Genomic DNA, 15,620 nt, shown 5'->3' on the forward strand with positions numbered 1-15,620 from the left:
CATACACAATGAGACAGTATTTAGTCTTTTCTTTGAAGGGATATCAAAAGCCATAAGGGAGTCCACATCTTCAGTGCTACTCACCTAATTCAGAGGCACCTTGGAAGCACAGTTACCAAATGGCCAACTGTAATGGCTTTGCACGGGGTTAGATGCCTATTCACCAACGAATCACAACATACTGATTTGCTACTAAAGCCACAAACTTGTGTTGAAGAGTCCCTGGAAGCAAGTGACAAGAAACTACCAGTCACTGGTGTAGGATGTGAGAAAACAAAACACTTCATCATAGTCACATTCTTCAAAGTCAAGTGGCTCAGCCAAGTGAGTAATATTCCTGCAGTGGTTTGTAGGTAACAAGAACTATGTTTGTAGAAGTGGAAACCATAAAGAAAATCATGTTACTGATGTATCATTATCATAATACGTAGAGATATGACTACATAAAGTACATGGCAATGAGATAATGCGGAGCTGTCATTTCTGTTAAAATTAACTTGGCTTCCAAACACCATGAATGAGACACAGAAGCACAGCCCGAGATGTCTGCTCTGTCCAAACCCTCTCTGCCATTTACTGGCATATTAAGAAAACATTTGAGGTTAAAGTACAAGGCAAAAAATTACTGACAAATAAAAGTGAGGGTTATTGCAATCTCAACTTCCACCAACATAGCGCCACTTGCTCCAACAAGCTGCCTTGGAGGCGCCTGCCAGCCGACTGCACGCCTTCACAGCAGCTTTCCCCTTCCTCAGCCCATGGAAAACCTCCTTAAGCTTTCCTGCACAAGCAGCTTCATCTATGAAGACTGCTGCACAACACACAGGGACACAGCTTCCTTTATCACCTCGTCTTCAGTCCCCAAAAACGACTGCAGCAGACAGAAACGTACGTAAAATTTAAACGCTTCCCTTGCTTGTTCCTCCTCCAGTCTTTTGTGCCAGGAGATAACACCAGAAAACAAAACTGGAGAAAGGTTATCCTATGAGCAAGCCTCTACCCTGCATTCCCAAAGGACTGCCAACTTCAGATTAAGCAGCAGACCTCAGGCCCCATGATAGCTACAAAACAAGCAGCGCCTATCAGTTTTTGTGAACCAAGAGGCACATTTCACTGTTTAGTCTAAAGACAAGTTTCTTCTCAAGAAAGTAAATACCTTTGACTAACAACCTCACTTGCCAGAAAACCATAAAAATTAAGAACAATGCTGCAAGCTTGTGCTGGATCCAACTCAACATGAGGTGCAATTTTTAACTGACAAGAATAAGTTACTGAATCACTGGTAGAAAAGTTCCTGACTGTGTTTTGAAATAATCCTTCTCGTCTAAAAATAAGTCTTCAGTGATTTAATTTATAGCAATACATTACATTAGAGTTACACTGGCCCAACTTTCAGCCAGCTTTTGACAACACTCAACCCTTAAATGAACCTAGAAAAATACTCCTCATAGCTCCAAGCATCACAGTGACTACAAACAAGAATTAAGGCTGAAACACGACTTGATTTGTAAAATCAAGATGTGATTCTAACACAAAAGTGTGGCAAAGTCTTTTACGCTTTCTCAGTTATTATCTCACAGTGATGTGAATCCAGAGCTGCTCTGGACTGCAAACCTGACAGCCCTCAAGTCACACATGAAAAAATATATGACTTACTGAACTAGCAACAAAAATCAAAGCCCACTCCAGCTACAAACCCAAGAACTCCTGTGCCTGGACTGTTTTACACATTGTCACACTAAGTAATGTCTTTTTGCTTTCATAACAAAGAACAATTTGTTCATTTCTTGCTCTCCAAACAAGCATCTTTCCCTGTTGTTTAAGACACAGCACAAGGAAGAGAAATAACATTTAAACAAAAATACCCACCCCAACTCTAAACCAACAAAGAAAACCACACACAGGAGAATACAAGTCACAGATTCACAGCTGTGGTCAGCTGCAGCTCACAGAACAGTTTCAGCAGGGCCACACAGAATAATCCCCTCTTCACCAGGCAGAGGGGAGGAATCTCTCATACATACCCGCTACTCCATCTTTATGGAATTCCTGCTGCTTGCTTTTAAGCCCTTGAAGCAACTCAAATCTCTGATCAGCATTAGAGCTGATGGAAAACCATTAGCTCCCTTATGTAGGCACATGCACACACTAAACAAGGGCTATTCATATTTTGTTCTAATGTTAATAGACCATTATCTCTTTTCTAATGAAGTTACAGTACTTTCTTCTTTTCTTCCATAGAAAGGTTAATTAAAATACCAGTTTCTACCTGAAGCTAATTCTACTGAACAAAAGGGTTTATTTATTTATAGGCACATATTTTAAAAAATATGCATATATACACATATAAAATAATATAAAACATACAAAAAATTATGTTAAAACTCTAATGGCCTCTCTCCAGTCCTAAATGTCCCACTTTCCCTCTATTCTAGTGAAGTGCACAAGGACTGTCAAAATACATGTACTGAATGGCTTCAAGTGCAAGCAGCTCTTTTATTGACTATCGGATATACTGGAAACACAAACTTTGAACAGAAGCACCCCAAAGACAAATGAATAACACTATTAGTTTGTTAGCTATACTATTAGCTCTACCTCCCACCTTTCCTCTGTCTTTTTCTTCTGGAACAGCTGCCCTGCCGGTACAGCAGAAACTGAAATGCCAACCTAAAAATAGAAAGCAAGAAAAGAGAGGGGGGAAAAAGGGGGGGGGGGGGGGGAAGAATGGGAACTGAGAGAATAAGCACAGTGAGAAGCTCTCTAATATAAAACTGTCTCCAGCTTCAAAGTCATCAACCAATCGTAATCTAATAAATGCTTCTTTATTCTTCTAAAATCAGAACACTTGAACTGTCTATTTTTATTCCTGTTTAGAAGCAGCTATCTCAACAGGGCTTTCAAACCAGTAGAGCCTGGCATGCAAAGCAGTGACTTACAAAACTCAATTTCAAGCCATCATTTCCCAGACCTTCACTTGCTTATATGGGTTCATTTGTCTGGCACACCGATGCCCTACAGCACAGACACCATTAGCAGAAAATGAGGAATTAAAGGGAGGAAACTGAGGGGATGTTTACATGAAACTATTCTTTTAACCCAGAACACTACTTAAGGGTTCTCCCTTCTTGACTGTACACCGTTCCTTGTATCTAAATGGCTACAGAGCTCTTCTGATATACTAAGACACATATTCTCCAAGTGTAATCATCAGGAATTGCAATACTTCAGACAGATTTGAATTAAAGCTTGTTCTTCTGGCCCTCAGACATGCCAACAGGAATTGTTAGGTACCCTTCCGGCACCGAAAAATCAAGGCAATAAGGAGCTGTACTCAGGATGAGTCTGGAAAATACACAAGCATAACAAAATACCCTCTCTTGAGTACCCAAGGAGGTGCATCCTCAGCACTTTCATACTTTCTTTGCGAGGAGGCTGCCTGGAGAAGTTGTAGATGCTCCATCAGTGGAAGTGCTCGAAGTCAGGTTGGACAGGGCTTTGAGTAACCTGATCTAATAAAAGAAGCCCCTTGCTCTGCCAAGGAGCTGGACTAGATGATCTTTGAAGGTCCCTGTCAACACAAACAATTCTGTGATTCTAAGATCCTAGAGGCCTCCTCCTGTTTTTCACTGAAAATCAGTTTTATTAATAGAATTATCAATGCTGTATTATGAATATGATATGATTTATTGGTATAATGCAGAAAGAGCTGACTCCTGTTTTCCATCCAGAGCATTGGAAGATGTACCCTCAAAAGTAATGTTTCTATCTTGTATATGGAACACCGTAGCAGGTCTTAAGATGTTTGCCCCCTAAATGTCACTTTGCCTCTGCCCCCCACTAACCTCAGGTAACTCACCCAAGCTCTCAGGACTTCACTCTTCCCATCAGCAAAAGGAGGTATAAATCCTTTGGCTCTAAAGGACTTTAAGATCTGTGGTTAAAATGAGAGGTCACAACTGCTCCCCCTTCAATAGTGCATGGGACCTTCAACAGGTTATGGAATTACCCTAATGAAAATGTCTTTAAAAGGACTCAATGAATATTCCATATAAAGATACTTCATTATTTTTAAATGAGAGAAGCTGACAGCACTGGAGCTTAAACATTGCCCTTCAAAGAAAATAACCATTTAAAATACACAAGGACTTATCTGGACGTTGTTTTGCTCTTAGGAAATATAAGTAATCATGATCTCAAGCATTATTTCCCAATCCTTAATTTTAATGAGGAGATACATTAAATATACTGTTTCCCACAACAAGAATTCAAATTCAGCTTGTGTCAGTACCTTTGAAAAGAGCATTTATTTCTAACTTGTAAATGATTCAAAAGAGAAAACTTAATTAATGCTGTTGTTTCCAGCCAGATGGCCAGCTATTAGTTTTCAGTCATCTCATTTGGAACAATTCACCAGAAGTCTTCAGTTGCAAAGGAGTTTTAAAGCAAACCACGACACTGCCCAGCACTGTTGGTGGCTGCCAAAACATTCAGTAAGACACAGCTATATAGAAAGGTTTGGGTTTTCCAACTGGTGTTGCTGTGGGTTACGGTTGTCTAAGTCCACGAACAACAGCACAACCGCTTGACAGACACACATTTCTTTCATTTAAGACTTTGTATTTGGATGGCATTAAATTCACATATGGTTATATAATATTCCTTAAATGAAAACATGAGGCTACATGTATAGTGTTTCCCCTGGACTTGTGCTAACAGACTCCAAACTTAAGCTCAGTAGCAGACCACTGTGGTATGATGTGTATCAACCAGTCAAAATATTCCATGTGTACAGGAGGCACCAGCACAGAGATGAATAGATAAATATTATGCAAACCCAGTTAAGGTTTACCACTAAACATTTATGGAATTCTGATATTCTCACTGACGCAGCACTTGGATATTTTCAAAGAAAGTTTCCAACAAAAATGAAAAGTGCTTTCTTCGGACAACTGAGATGCTGAGCAGCAACAGAGCGCTTTTGAAAGCAGCAGAGTATTGGGTTTTGCAACAGAGTCTACCTCTTGAGATTTTAAGAGCTTTTCACAACTGCTATTAAATTCTCTAACATCCTTGTGAGGCAAGTATTGTATGTGCTAGGTAGTTAAGTGTACAGTACAAGCAGGTTGAACCTTTTGCTCAATGTTCCATAGTGGTATGGAACAAACCCTGCTGTTCTCAGTCTTCCCTAACCACAGTGTACATTCACTATGCAGTAATCCACAACTGAAAACCTATCTTAATTCACTTATGTTTGGGAAAAATAAATATGCACTTGCAATTCTATACATGAACTTTCAGCCTATAGTTCTACCAAACAAGCTAAACCAGATATAGGCAAAAGCTTCAATGATCAGCTGTCTACCTACACACAAGTTATTTCTGGTATCTAATTCAGAGCAAAGCTCCAAGCAGTGTGCAGACTGCTGGCAGACTTTTCCTGGTGACAGAAATCAGCTATAAAGTTGTATTAGCTTTGACAATCAGTGATTACCTACTTCTTTAAAAAAATCACAGTTATTTCTTTTGTAAAGCTGCTCTCTAACGCAGTGATTTCAAACCAGCTGGATGCCACTTTCTGCCATTCTAACAGTCACCTTCTGCAAAAGCTCCACTGGCCGTAAAAACCAGAACACCACCAAATTTTGAACAGAGAACAGTAACATGAAACAGGCTGGTAAGACAGCTTTGACTTGTGGTGAAGCTTATGGTCAGTAAAGCAGGTAAATCTAGGCCCAAGAAGCAGATAGGGAGAAAGATCAGCCAAACTGTATGCAAGTTTCACCATTCTAAGCTCATCTTACAAGGTAACTGATGTGGGGTCTCACTGCAGCTTTGCTTGAAGGTTCCAGCCCAACATCAATAATAATTCTAGAACTTTCCTCCAAGAGGCTGCTGACCATGGGGAAAGAAAGGATCAAGCCATTACCAGACCTTGAGCTCCTCTGAGTTCAAGGCCTATAATTGTGGGTGCGCTTTATCTAAGCCATGCAAGAGGAAACCCTATTCCTTCCTGTGCTCTATAGCTGTGTAGCAGAGGAGGTGGGAAGGGTGAAACACATTATAAGGGCCTCACCACTTGTATGCAAGCTGGTTAGAAAGAAAGACAGATAAAAACCACAGTGAGAACAGCCAAATGCCACCTTCTGCACAGGACCAGGAGCCCCTGCCAATGCCAAACCCACAGCCAGAGGTACCTCAGCTACAATTTATGGAGAACCTCTGCCAAGCCACACTAGTGCCCACCAGAAAACCCTCCATGGAACAGGAGTGAAAAACTCCTCTGAAAATGAAATGTTGTGCAGCTAAGTATCATTTTCAACAGACTTCCAGCTAAACTCTGCCTGGCTTCTGGACAGATGTCCAGCCCAGGGCTGACAAGTCCAGTCCTTGTGGCTCTGGAGGCCTCGGCTCTCACAGGCTCTGGTGGGCAGGCTTCAAGTCCTACAAAGAACAACCCGCAGAAGCCCCAAATGCCATGAATTTAAAAGAGAAAAATGGATAATATTCTACCTACAAACACCTCTCTCCTCCATTCTCAGTTCACCGCTTTCTTGTGCTGACCTGACTCCCCTTTCTCTTGCATATAAATCAGAACATACTGAAATCCACGTAATTACACAAATGCAAAAGAAGTGGGAAAAGATTCAGACTCCAGGGGCTTGTTAGCCTTTCTTATAGGCAAAGAGTGCTTTCTAAACACTGATACAATTTTTAAGATGCTGTTACATGCATGCTATAAATTGGCTATGCATCTGACTCAAGAGGAACAACAATTTGTTCAACAAATAATAAGAAGAAAAGGTTCTTTCTGTACAGTTCCACATGTACAGAAACCACAGACTTTGTATCCCTGTGAAAAAAACCACATCTGGTCTTTCTGAGCATAGCAAAATTAGAGATGCTTGTAGTTGGGTCTTTGTCTTCCCACACAGCAACACTTAAAATCTAGTTATAGAGAGAAAGGAAAATTGCGGGAAAAAAAAATGTTCTCTAGCTGTTAAGTAGGTAAAGCAACAATAGCTGCAGACTGAACACAAAACCAAAGAGGTGTTTTCATGTTCCAAAGATGTTTTCTACTAAGCCCAGTACTTTTGTGAACTTCAACTGTTCTACATCTGTGAAGAGTAAGTGAATTTCTCTTTCATGAGGCTCACCAGTGATATTTGCAATTTCATCATGTCTTCCACATCAACAGAAGATCCTAATACTTTAAAAATGCAATAAAATTGACTCCTTGTGCAACAGCAAAATGCTGAACACATGCAGGCTGAAGACACAAACTCACAAGGAACAACTAGCATTCTTCTTCCCATGCTTCCCAGTGTTCTTTCCCCAGTGCTGCTTCTATCCACCAAGACCTGCAGCTTCAGAAGCATACTCTTGATGTAAGCAAGGCTTGTATCATCAATCATGTTGAGATTCTCCACTGTAGAGAAAGGACTGATGGTTCAATACTTGGAGCAGTTGCTGGGGCACACGATCCCACAGATTTCCTGACCTACTGATTTTGAATAGCCTGAAGTCTGCCTGCACCACACACAGCCACACAGGACAGAGAAACCTACCTTGTTGCTTCACGCGCTAATCTGGACACCTGAAACAGCACAGCCACAGCACCTTAGGTTTAATGGACTTCATAGAACCATGGAAAAGTTTGTGTTGGAAGGGACCTTAAAGCTCATCCAGTTCCAACCCCCTGCCATGGGCAGAGACACCTTCCACTAAAGCAGGTTGCTCCAAGCCCCTGTGTCCAGTCTGGCCTTGAGCACTGCCAGGGATGGGGCAGCCACAGCTTCTTGGGGCACCCTGCGCCAGCGCCTCAGCGCCCTCACAGGGAAGAACTTCTTAACTGACAATGAAGATTTCTTATTCTGAGGTTCACACAGTTCCTGGGGGATCCTCTAAAAAGCAGAGCAGCATTATTTCTTACCTGGCTGGGCTCTTCTGAAGATTAAGGCTACAACTCCTGTTTTAAGTAGGACTCCTATTACTATGCACAATTAATTTATTCCTGCTCGTATTTGTAACCTATGCTTCTGAAGGATCAAGCCTTTAATACATAAAGAGAGAGCTCTGGCTTTTTATTCTGTTCCTATGGAGCCACAGTATCAGCAGCAATCAAACTTTTCTTCTTGCCTAAGGGCAAGTCCCACAAGTCCCACCATTCTGTCAGTGGTGGTAAAGAGATGGGTGAGCAAATGAGAATCAGGTCTAAAAGGCCTCACAACATCTTTAAAAGCAGTATTAGCTGCAACAATTGACACATTATTGTCTCTTACACAGAGAGTTGTGCTACCAGTGACAAGTACAAGAGCCCAATTATTAACAACTTCCTTGCCTTTATGCTTGGACTCAAGTCACATGTAGCAAAACGTAATTAGCAAACATTTGCTGAGCTTGGTGGAGTCAGCCTACAACAACCAGAGTGCCTGAGCAAGAACCTCTGCCCTGTCTTTATTCCCTTGCTCCTGTCTGCTCTCTTCACTGCCAATCAACACAAGCAGCTTTGGATTGGAAAAAGCTTTTTACACAGCACATCACGGCAGACAAGGCCAGAAGTTAATGAGGACTATTCATAAGCCTTACTGGAAGAGAGTGCTGCATCCCATCCCTGAACATTTAATTGCACTCAATAGAGGAAAGCTAGGAGAAAAAAGTAATAAAAGAACAGGAAAAGATAATTCGGGTATAAAATCTGATTTCAATTGAATTCAAGCACTGTTTGGCCCTATTTATTTCATAAAGTAGTTCATGCAGGATAATGACATTACTGTGCCTCTAACAGCATTAGAAGCTCCTAATAAATTAACAAGTGAAAATTAATGGCTGCTCAGTCCATTAAATCTTGTTAATTTTATTTTTGTTGCAATAATACAGCAATCACAAGTTTGCATTATTAAACCAATATTTATTAGAAGGGCTCATTTTAATTGGATCCCTGATGTGATAATCCCATACAGTGTGTATTTCTTGATTTCATCCATTTTTTGCATTTATTTCTCATTATATTTAAATGACTGCAATGTTCAGGGTCTTTTCCTAATACTATAAAAGTTAAGCAACCATTTTAAACATTTTATTTCACAAAGATTCAACACTTACTACACAATATAATGAGAATCTCATGATTCCTTTCAGAAGCTATTTTAAATATTTTAATCTTTTGAGAAAGGGGAGAAGAAAAAGGCAGAGATATGAATGTCTGAAATCCTCTCAACAAATGGTAAAATACATTCTTCCCCTTAGCCCATAGTGTTCTATATAAACACTGCAGTTATCTTTCCAGGCCAAGAGGAGATTTACCACCAGTTTTAATGCAAAATGTTAACTGGCCTGCACAGCTCAGGAACAAAAAGATAAATAAATACACATTGACAAAAGGTTTTGAATTATATTGGCTGCTGACAGAGACACCACAAATTTCAGAAGACATCTTACTAAGGGCTGGGTCTGATGTGCTATTCCTGCAGCAGCTACCCTGAGGGAAAGGGCTGCAACACCGGGCAACACTTTCTTCCCTCATAGCCGCCTCTCCCCAGTTCCTTGTCTCTGCTAACAAAACCAAATGTGTAGTTCCTCCTTAAATGGTTGTATCAACGTTATTGCTTCAGCTAAACGGTAGTTACTTTGACTAGAAGTCAACTACATGTGCTATTACCCAGGCTAATATAAAAGGCAGCAACTCTGGGAGAAGCTTGAGGGGCTGTGGGAGCAGAAACCTCTGTGTCCCAAGAAGGGGGTTTGACCCTTGGGGAGACAACAGGGAGGAAGATGAGAAAGGCACTGATGGACAAGTAGGACTGGAGGCAGAAAGCACATGTGACTAAAGGCCTGTGTACACTCACTGTATTTTCACCTTTAGACTTGATCTGCAAAGTCACACTAATTCCATGAAGTTAGTTCCCAGCAGCTTTGTAAAGCAGTGTGTACCCTGCAGCTATCGCTGCCACAGCTGAGCGAGCTCACGTGGGCACCGCTGGCAGGATGGTTGTGGCAGCACAAAGATTAGGACAGGGCTGTAAAAACCTGCCCATAAAGCTAGGTCAGTACACAGGTTAGTGGACACACTTTTGTAGCAGTAAAATTACCAGTAACAAGGAGCCAGCAAGTACAACAGCAGCATTTGCACATGGGGACTGGACTATAATTATCTCTAGCGCAGCACTGTTATGCCAAGCTAAAGTGCAGACAGTCTTAAACAAGTCTATGCAATATTAAAGCTCCTCACATACAGGGACAAGCCAAAACTGAAAACAAGGAAGGTTAAAACTGGTTTTAAAACAAATATGCACATACGCACGTGGACACACAAACCTACCAGACCTCTGCTTAGTGCTGACACCAGGCAGGCACCGGCCTCGGAAGAAGAACCTATCTCACGGCCTTGCCAACAGCCTCTGTCACTTCTCATATTTACAGTGTCCATGTTTTCCTGGTCTCCAGGCCATCCTAACAGCATGGTCAATTCTTGTAAATATTATGTGATCAACCACCAACACAACAGAAGGGATGCTCACACCCAAGATGTTCCTAAGATCACTTACGTATTCTCCCTGGCTTTCCTCACCAAAATGTAAATCATTTAAGGAACATCTTGTTCAACTGCTTTTAATAATGAAATGTGCCGTGTTACCATTTCAGTTGGTACATTCTACCCTTATCAGATGAGTTCCATAAGAAATAACACCCACCTCTTTTCAAAACTATTTTCTAAATTAAAAGGAACACCACTTAAAAGGAGGTGTTCCTTAAACACAGGACTCCTGGCTCCCCTAAAACCACCCGTGATACCGAAAGAAATACAGTAATAAGTTCACAAGAAAAAATATGCATATGCAAATGTATAACAAATTTATGTTTTGGTATGCGTAGTACCACTAAAGTTCTTGAAACAAAACATTTACTATCTCATCACATATCAGCAAGACTATATATACTGCACAGCTTTTAGAAACTGCTAAGTGCTCATCACATGTTCTGCAGTTCAGACCCTTATATAGGTTAAGAGTTAAAGATTCATCACAATTCAGAGGAATTTTATTTCTAGGGCAAAAGGCTGACAGTTTTGTCAGGTGAACAGTATGGCCTTTCTTCGCATCAGAAATGGTATTAGAAACTTATTGCTCTTCTCACAGGGATCAAGTCCACAGGGATCTCTAGATACGTAATTCTTTACTAACGTCAGCTAGACTTTGCCACCATTCCATGCTTACCATGCTCTTTGGTCTCAGAAGCGAATAGAGCCATCAAAAAAATCTGATAGTAGCTGGAGCAGATTGAAGCTTTCTCACAGAGGAAAGCAGAAAGGCCACAGACCCAAAAACCTGGCTGTGCTGGGGTACTAACAGCACACCGCCCTCAAGCCTGTCTGAAAAGTCATCAAAATGCCCATCCTGAAAGCTGGGCTTTCAAGATCAAGGCAACTACCACAAAGGATGTATTTTAATGGGCAAAAGAATGGGTGTTTTCAACTTTACCTCCCAATACAGTATGAAAAATGTCTTTCTGCCACACAGCCCCAGCCTGCTACAACTCACCAGGTCAGCTCCTGACACCAAAGCCCACCAGCTCGGTACATAGAGGTTTAAAGGGAACTCCCTTCTGGGGAAGGATGGGCTTTGGCAGCAGTACGCCAGATGAGGGAGGGAGGAGGAAGGTCCTCTAAAGGAACCATTCTGTCCAGCCCCAGTAACTGCAGCGCAAGAAACAATCAGAAGGTCTGAGACTGGATGGTTTCTCAGGTGGAAAAAAACAGGAAGGAAAAATCCTGCCAGCAGAGTGTTACACTGGAATCCTTGAAGGTCCCTCCAGCCTTTTGCTGCCTGTCACATATCCTTCCGGCAGAAAACCCAGGGCCTGAGGTGTCTGTCACACCATCTAACAAATGGAGCACTTGGAAAGCGTTACACATGCTGAACAAGTACACAAGCAACTATTCATTGTTTAATAACGTCAGGAGATAGAATGTAGTGTGTGTATTTCCAGTTCCAAGTAGATGAAAGTGACAGCAGGAATAAATTTCATATTCTAATTCTTTAGCCCTACAACAACATTTTTTTTCTGTTCTTTCTTAAAAGAATCCCACCTGATCACTACAAGAATTTGCTGTGTAGCCCTTATTCCCACGAGCCATGTTTCTGCAAAGCTCAAGCACTTTTACATCTGAAACTTGCTTCGTCTCATGGATACAATAGCTAATTTTGGACTTACCCTACTCCTGCTGGGCCAGTCATCACTGGCATAGCTCCACTGTAGTTCAGTCTACTGATGCATTACAGAGAATGCACAACACGAACTAATCTTTAATTATGTTTTTTCCCCCCTCCCTCCCCCCCCAGCATACTTGAGTAAATAGTAAAATGACACATGTAGAATTATTAAAAGAAAATCCAACACAACACCCAAACTAAAACCACACTAAATTGTCTTGCAAGCACTAATTTCCAATGACATGGTAATCAAATTCACAGACACATTAGGACGAAGAGCACAGTCCAGAAAACACACAGCTTGAAGTCACAAGGGCTGGTTATAGTTCCAGATCTGCCACTGACTTCTAGACAAGCTGTTTCACATTTCCCCACCATTCCCCAACCTGATATATTAACCTCTCAGTATGCTGCTGAAGAGGGTCCAGTACAATCTAACCACATTCCCTCTGTAATATACATCCCAAACAATAAAAGTACATATAAAGTATCATGTTTAAAAACTAGTGCCAAGGCAGAAGGAGCTACCACCAGAATATGCTGACACTTTTCCCATAACAAAGTTTAAGATCTGCAGGATCCAGGCTCTGTGTCATAAATGAACATGAAATGTTTTAATTTCTGTACAGATCTCCTTTAACAGAGCAAGGTCTAGGGGAAACATTCACTTCTGTGTAGGAGGAACAAGCAGGACAGTCTTTGAAGGTGACAGCATTTACACATGTGGTACCTGTTTGTGTTATGTATTTTTAAGCTTGAAAATGATTTTTCTAAATTAAAGCATCTCACTCCAGCCATCTCTTTGCTTCTTCTGCACCATAAAATGTCAAAACCTTCCTCCCTTATCTAATCCACCTTGTTACTAGCAAAAGAAGTACCAAGAGGCTTCACGCTCTGCTCCCCAACAGGTCAGTCACAGCTAGGCACAATACCCAGGTCATAGCAGCAGGGCTGCTCAAGTTATTTTCTTCTTTTGAAATGGTGTTTCAGGGAAGTGGTTTAAAGAGGGTATTATCAACGTGGAAAACACACTGCTTACCAAGAATTGAAAAATAGAGGTTTTAAGGCATGTTTATCAGCTGGTACCTCTGCAGGTTTTGATTTCTGCTTCAACTAGGAAAAGCCAGAGTAACTAACAAAGGCTGAGGTGTCTATTCGCGTTACTGGCAAAAATCTTAGCCACATCAGTCATTCACCACCAAAAAAGATGAGGAGACTTTATTTTTCCTTTAAAAATAAAAAACCCCACTACCATAGCTAGAAGAAAATGTTAGGAGTTCCAAACATCTACATTTCTAAGCTGCTTGCTTCACTTTTTCATGCAACAGATGCTGCTTTGTATTAGCTACTGCATATTAAATCATTGTGACAACCAAGAAAGCATACATTTGTTTGTGCGAGAGAGAAGCATGAATACACACACAGAGATATCTTCGCACGCAGAAGCATACAATTATGCAGCAGTCAAATATTTGGGATGAACTTTGGCCTTTGTTTAACAAAAAAAAAAACGTACCCTCAAACAACAATCAGTAACAGAATCAGCAGTCATCTGGCTGAGCTCACAGAAAGCAACGGATCTGCAGCAATAAAACAGCACTTGTGGCCAGCTATTTGAAAGCGACTGGGAAATATTTTCTCAGATAGGATACTTATATACACGTCTTTTATGATTTATGACGGTCTTATGGATCGATCTCAGAATGGAGGCTAAAAATAAAGTCTATGTTAATTCAAAGAATATGAAAACCCCAAGTTTTATCCCCTCTCCCATGCTTTTGCTGCACTCCAAACAATCCCCTTCAGCCATTCCATTTGCATTCCCGGTTTAAAAAGTAATTTGAAAACGTATGCACAGCAGAGCTCTAAATCACCTCTTCAGAGTAATATCTGTCTAGCTAATATGGAAGAAACCAAGCAACCCAAACAAAACCATTTTCCTGATACATTAATCAAAAGGCAATCTGCACATAACAGTACTGGAGACCACGCTGAAACTTTTGACAATGAGAGTATCCACAATAATAAGTGTAACTGTTATCCAGAGCGCTTCAAACTTTTTTTATCTCAGCTGGAGACATACTTTTTCCCCTGCATTCCCCTCTTACTTTCTTCCTCTCTTGTTACTAGACAGTAATCCAATTCTCTAGCCAGTTATATTTTTCTTAAACTATATATAGAGCCAGGATAGAGCATGCAGGAGAGGACTAACACCGCACCGAAGTGCAGCGGGGCTGGAGAGCAGAACAAGCCCTCTGCCAGGCTGTGCAGAGCACGCCGAGCCCCTCCGGAGAGGGCTGAGACCGTAGAGCCCCTGAGCACCCCAGGGCCTCCTCGGGGGTACCGAGGCCGCGGTGCCCCTTCCCCTGGGCGCTCCCCACCACCACCGCGTACCCCCCTTACCTGGGGATGGTGATGCACTTGGTGTTGATATTCTGGGTGGTGATCGCCTTCTCCAGCTCGTCCAGCTGCCCGGTCTTCTTCAGCTTCTTCACCAGGCTCTTCACCGCCTTCTCGCACCATTTCTCCTCCTGCCCGTTCTGCTCCCCTTTCTTCCAGCCCAGGAGCCGCTTGACGATGGGAGGAGTGAAAGGCAGGATGGAGGACATGCTGGCTCGCCCGGCAGCGCCCCGCCGCTGGCTCCGCGCTGCTCCGCTCTGCCCCGCTCCGCGCAGGCCCCGCCGCGCCGCGGGCAGCACAAAGCCCGGCCCCGGGCGGCGGTGGCCTGGCCTGGCCCTGCGCCGCGCTGCTCTGCTCGCCCGCCCCGCCGGTGCCTCAGCACCTCGGGCCCGCGGCACCAAACTTTGCCAGGAGTTCGCCGCCTCTCTCCGGCGGCGGCGGCAGCTCCCTCCTCCCCCTGCTGCCCCGCTCTGTGTGCGCGGAGCGGCACCCACTCCAGCTCATTCCCAGTCTGTCTCTCATGCAAATTGCCTGCTGGCCGCCCCGGCCCGGCTTCCACCCCCTCCTTCCCTCCCAAACACGCTCGCTCACGCCGCCGAGGGAGGGCGGGGAGGCGGCCGGCCCGCCGGGAGCTCCGCTCCCCCCCCCCAAACCTCTCCCTTCCCCGCCGCCGGCGGAGGCCCCCGCTCCCCGGGCGGGACGGGGCTCTGCTTCCCTCAGCGGCGCTCGCGGCCTTCCCGCCGCGCGCCCCCTCAGAGCGCAGGGCGGGAAAGCCCCCTGAGGGGGAGCCGCGGCCCCTGGTGCGGGTTTACCCTTCCTCGGGGCCGTGGAAGCCCATGAGCAACATCAGGAGCCTGAGACAAACCCAATCGAACGGGAAATCAGCGAATATAAACCCAAGTGACAAAGCCCCCCTTAGTGAAGGGTCCTCAGGCAGGGTGGGATGGATGCAGCCCCACACCACAGTTGTTTCTCTGGGCGGGAAGGTGTTTTTCCACACAGAGGTAG

The 15,620-nt window shown here is 43.2% G+C and overlaps 1 protein-coding gene across 1 annotated transcript in view; it reads right to left on the reverse strand.

The window, feature by feature from the left end:
• Positions 1 to 15,236, reverse strand: part of SMAD3 (SMAD family member 3) — a 69,606-nt gene extending 54,370 nt beyond the window's left edge. The window contains exon 1 of the mRNA XM_061446577.1: positions 14,616 to 15,236. Within this exon, the coding sequence (XP_061302561.1) occupies positions 14,616 to 14,821 (206 nt within the window). The 5' untranslated portion in view covers positions 14,822 to 15,236. The remainder of the gene's footprint in view (positions 1 to 14,615) is intronic.
• Between the last annotated feature and the right edge of the window lie 384 nt (positions 15,237 to 15,620).

This window comes from Pezoporus flaviventris, unplaced genomic scaffold (genome assembly GCF_033815535.1).
Source record: "Pezoporus flaviventris isolate CSIRO_AGI_PZ_B2104156 unplaced genomic scaffold, CSIRO_AGI_Pfla_v1 ptg000006l, whole genome shotgun sequence".
NCBI lineage: Eukaryota > Metazoa > Chordata > Aves > Psittaciformes > Psittacidae > Pezoporus > Pezoporus flaviventris.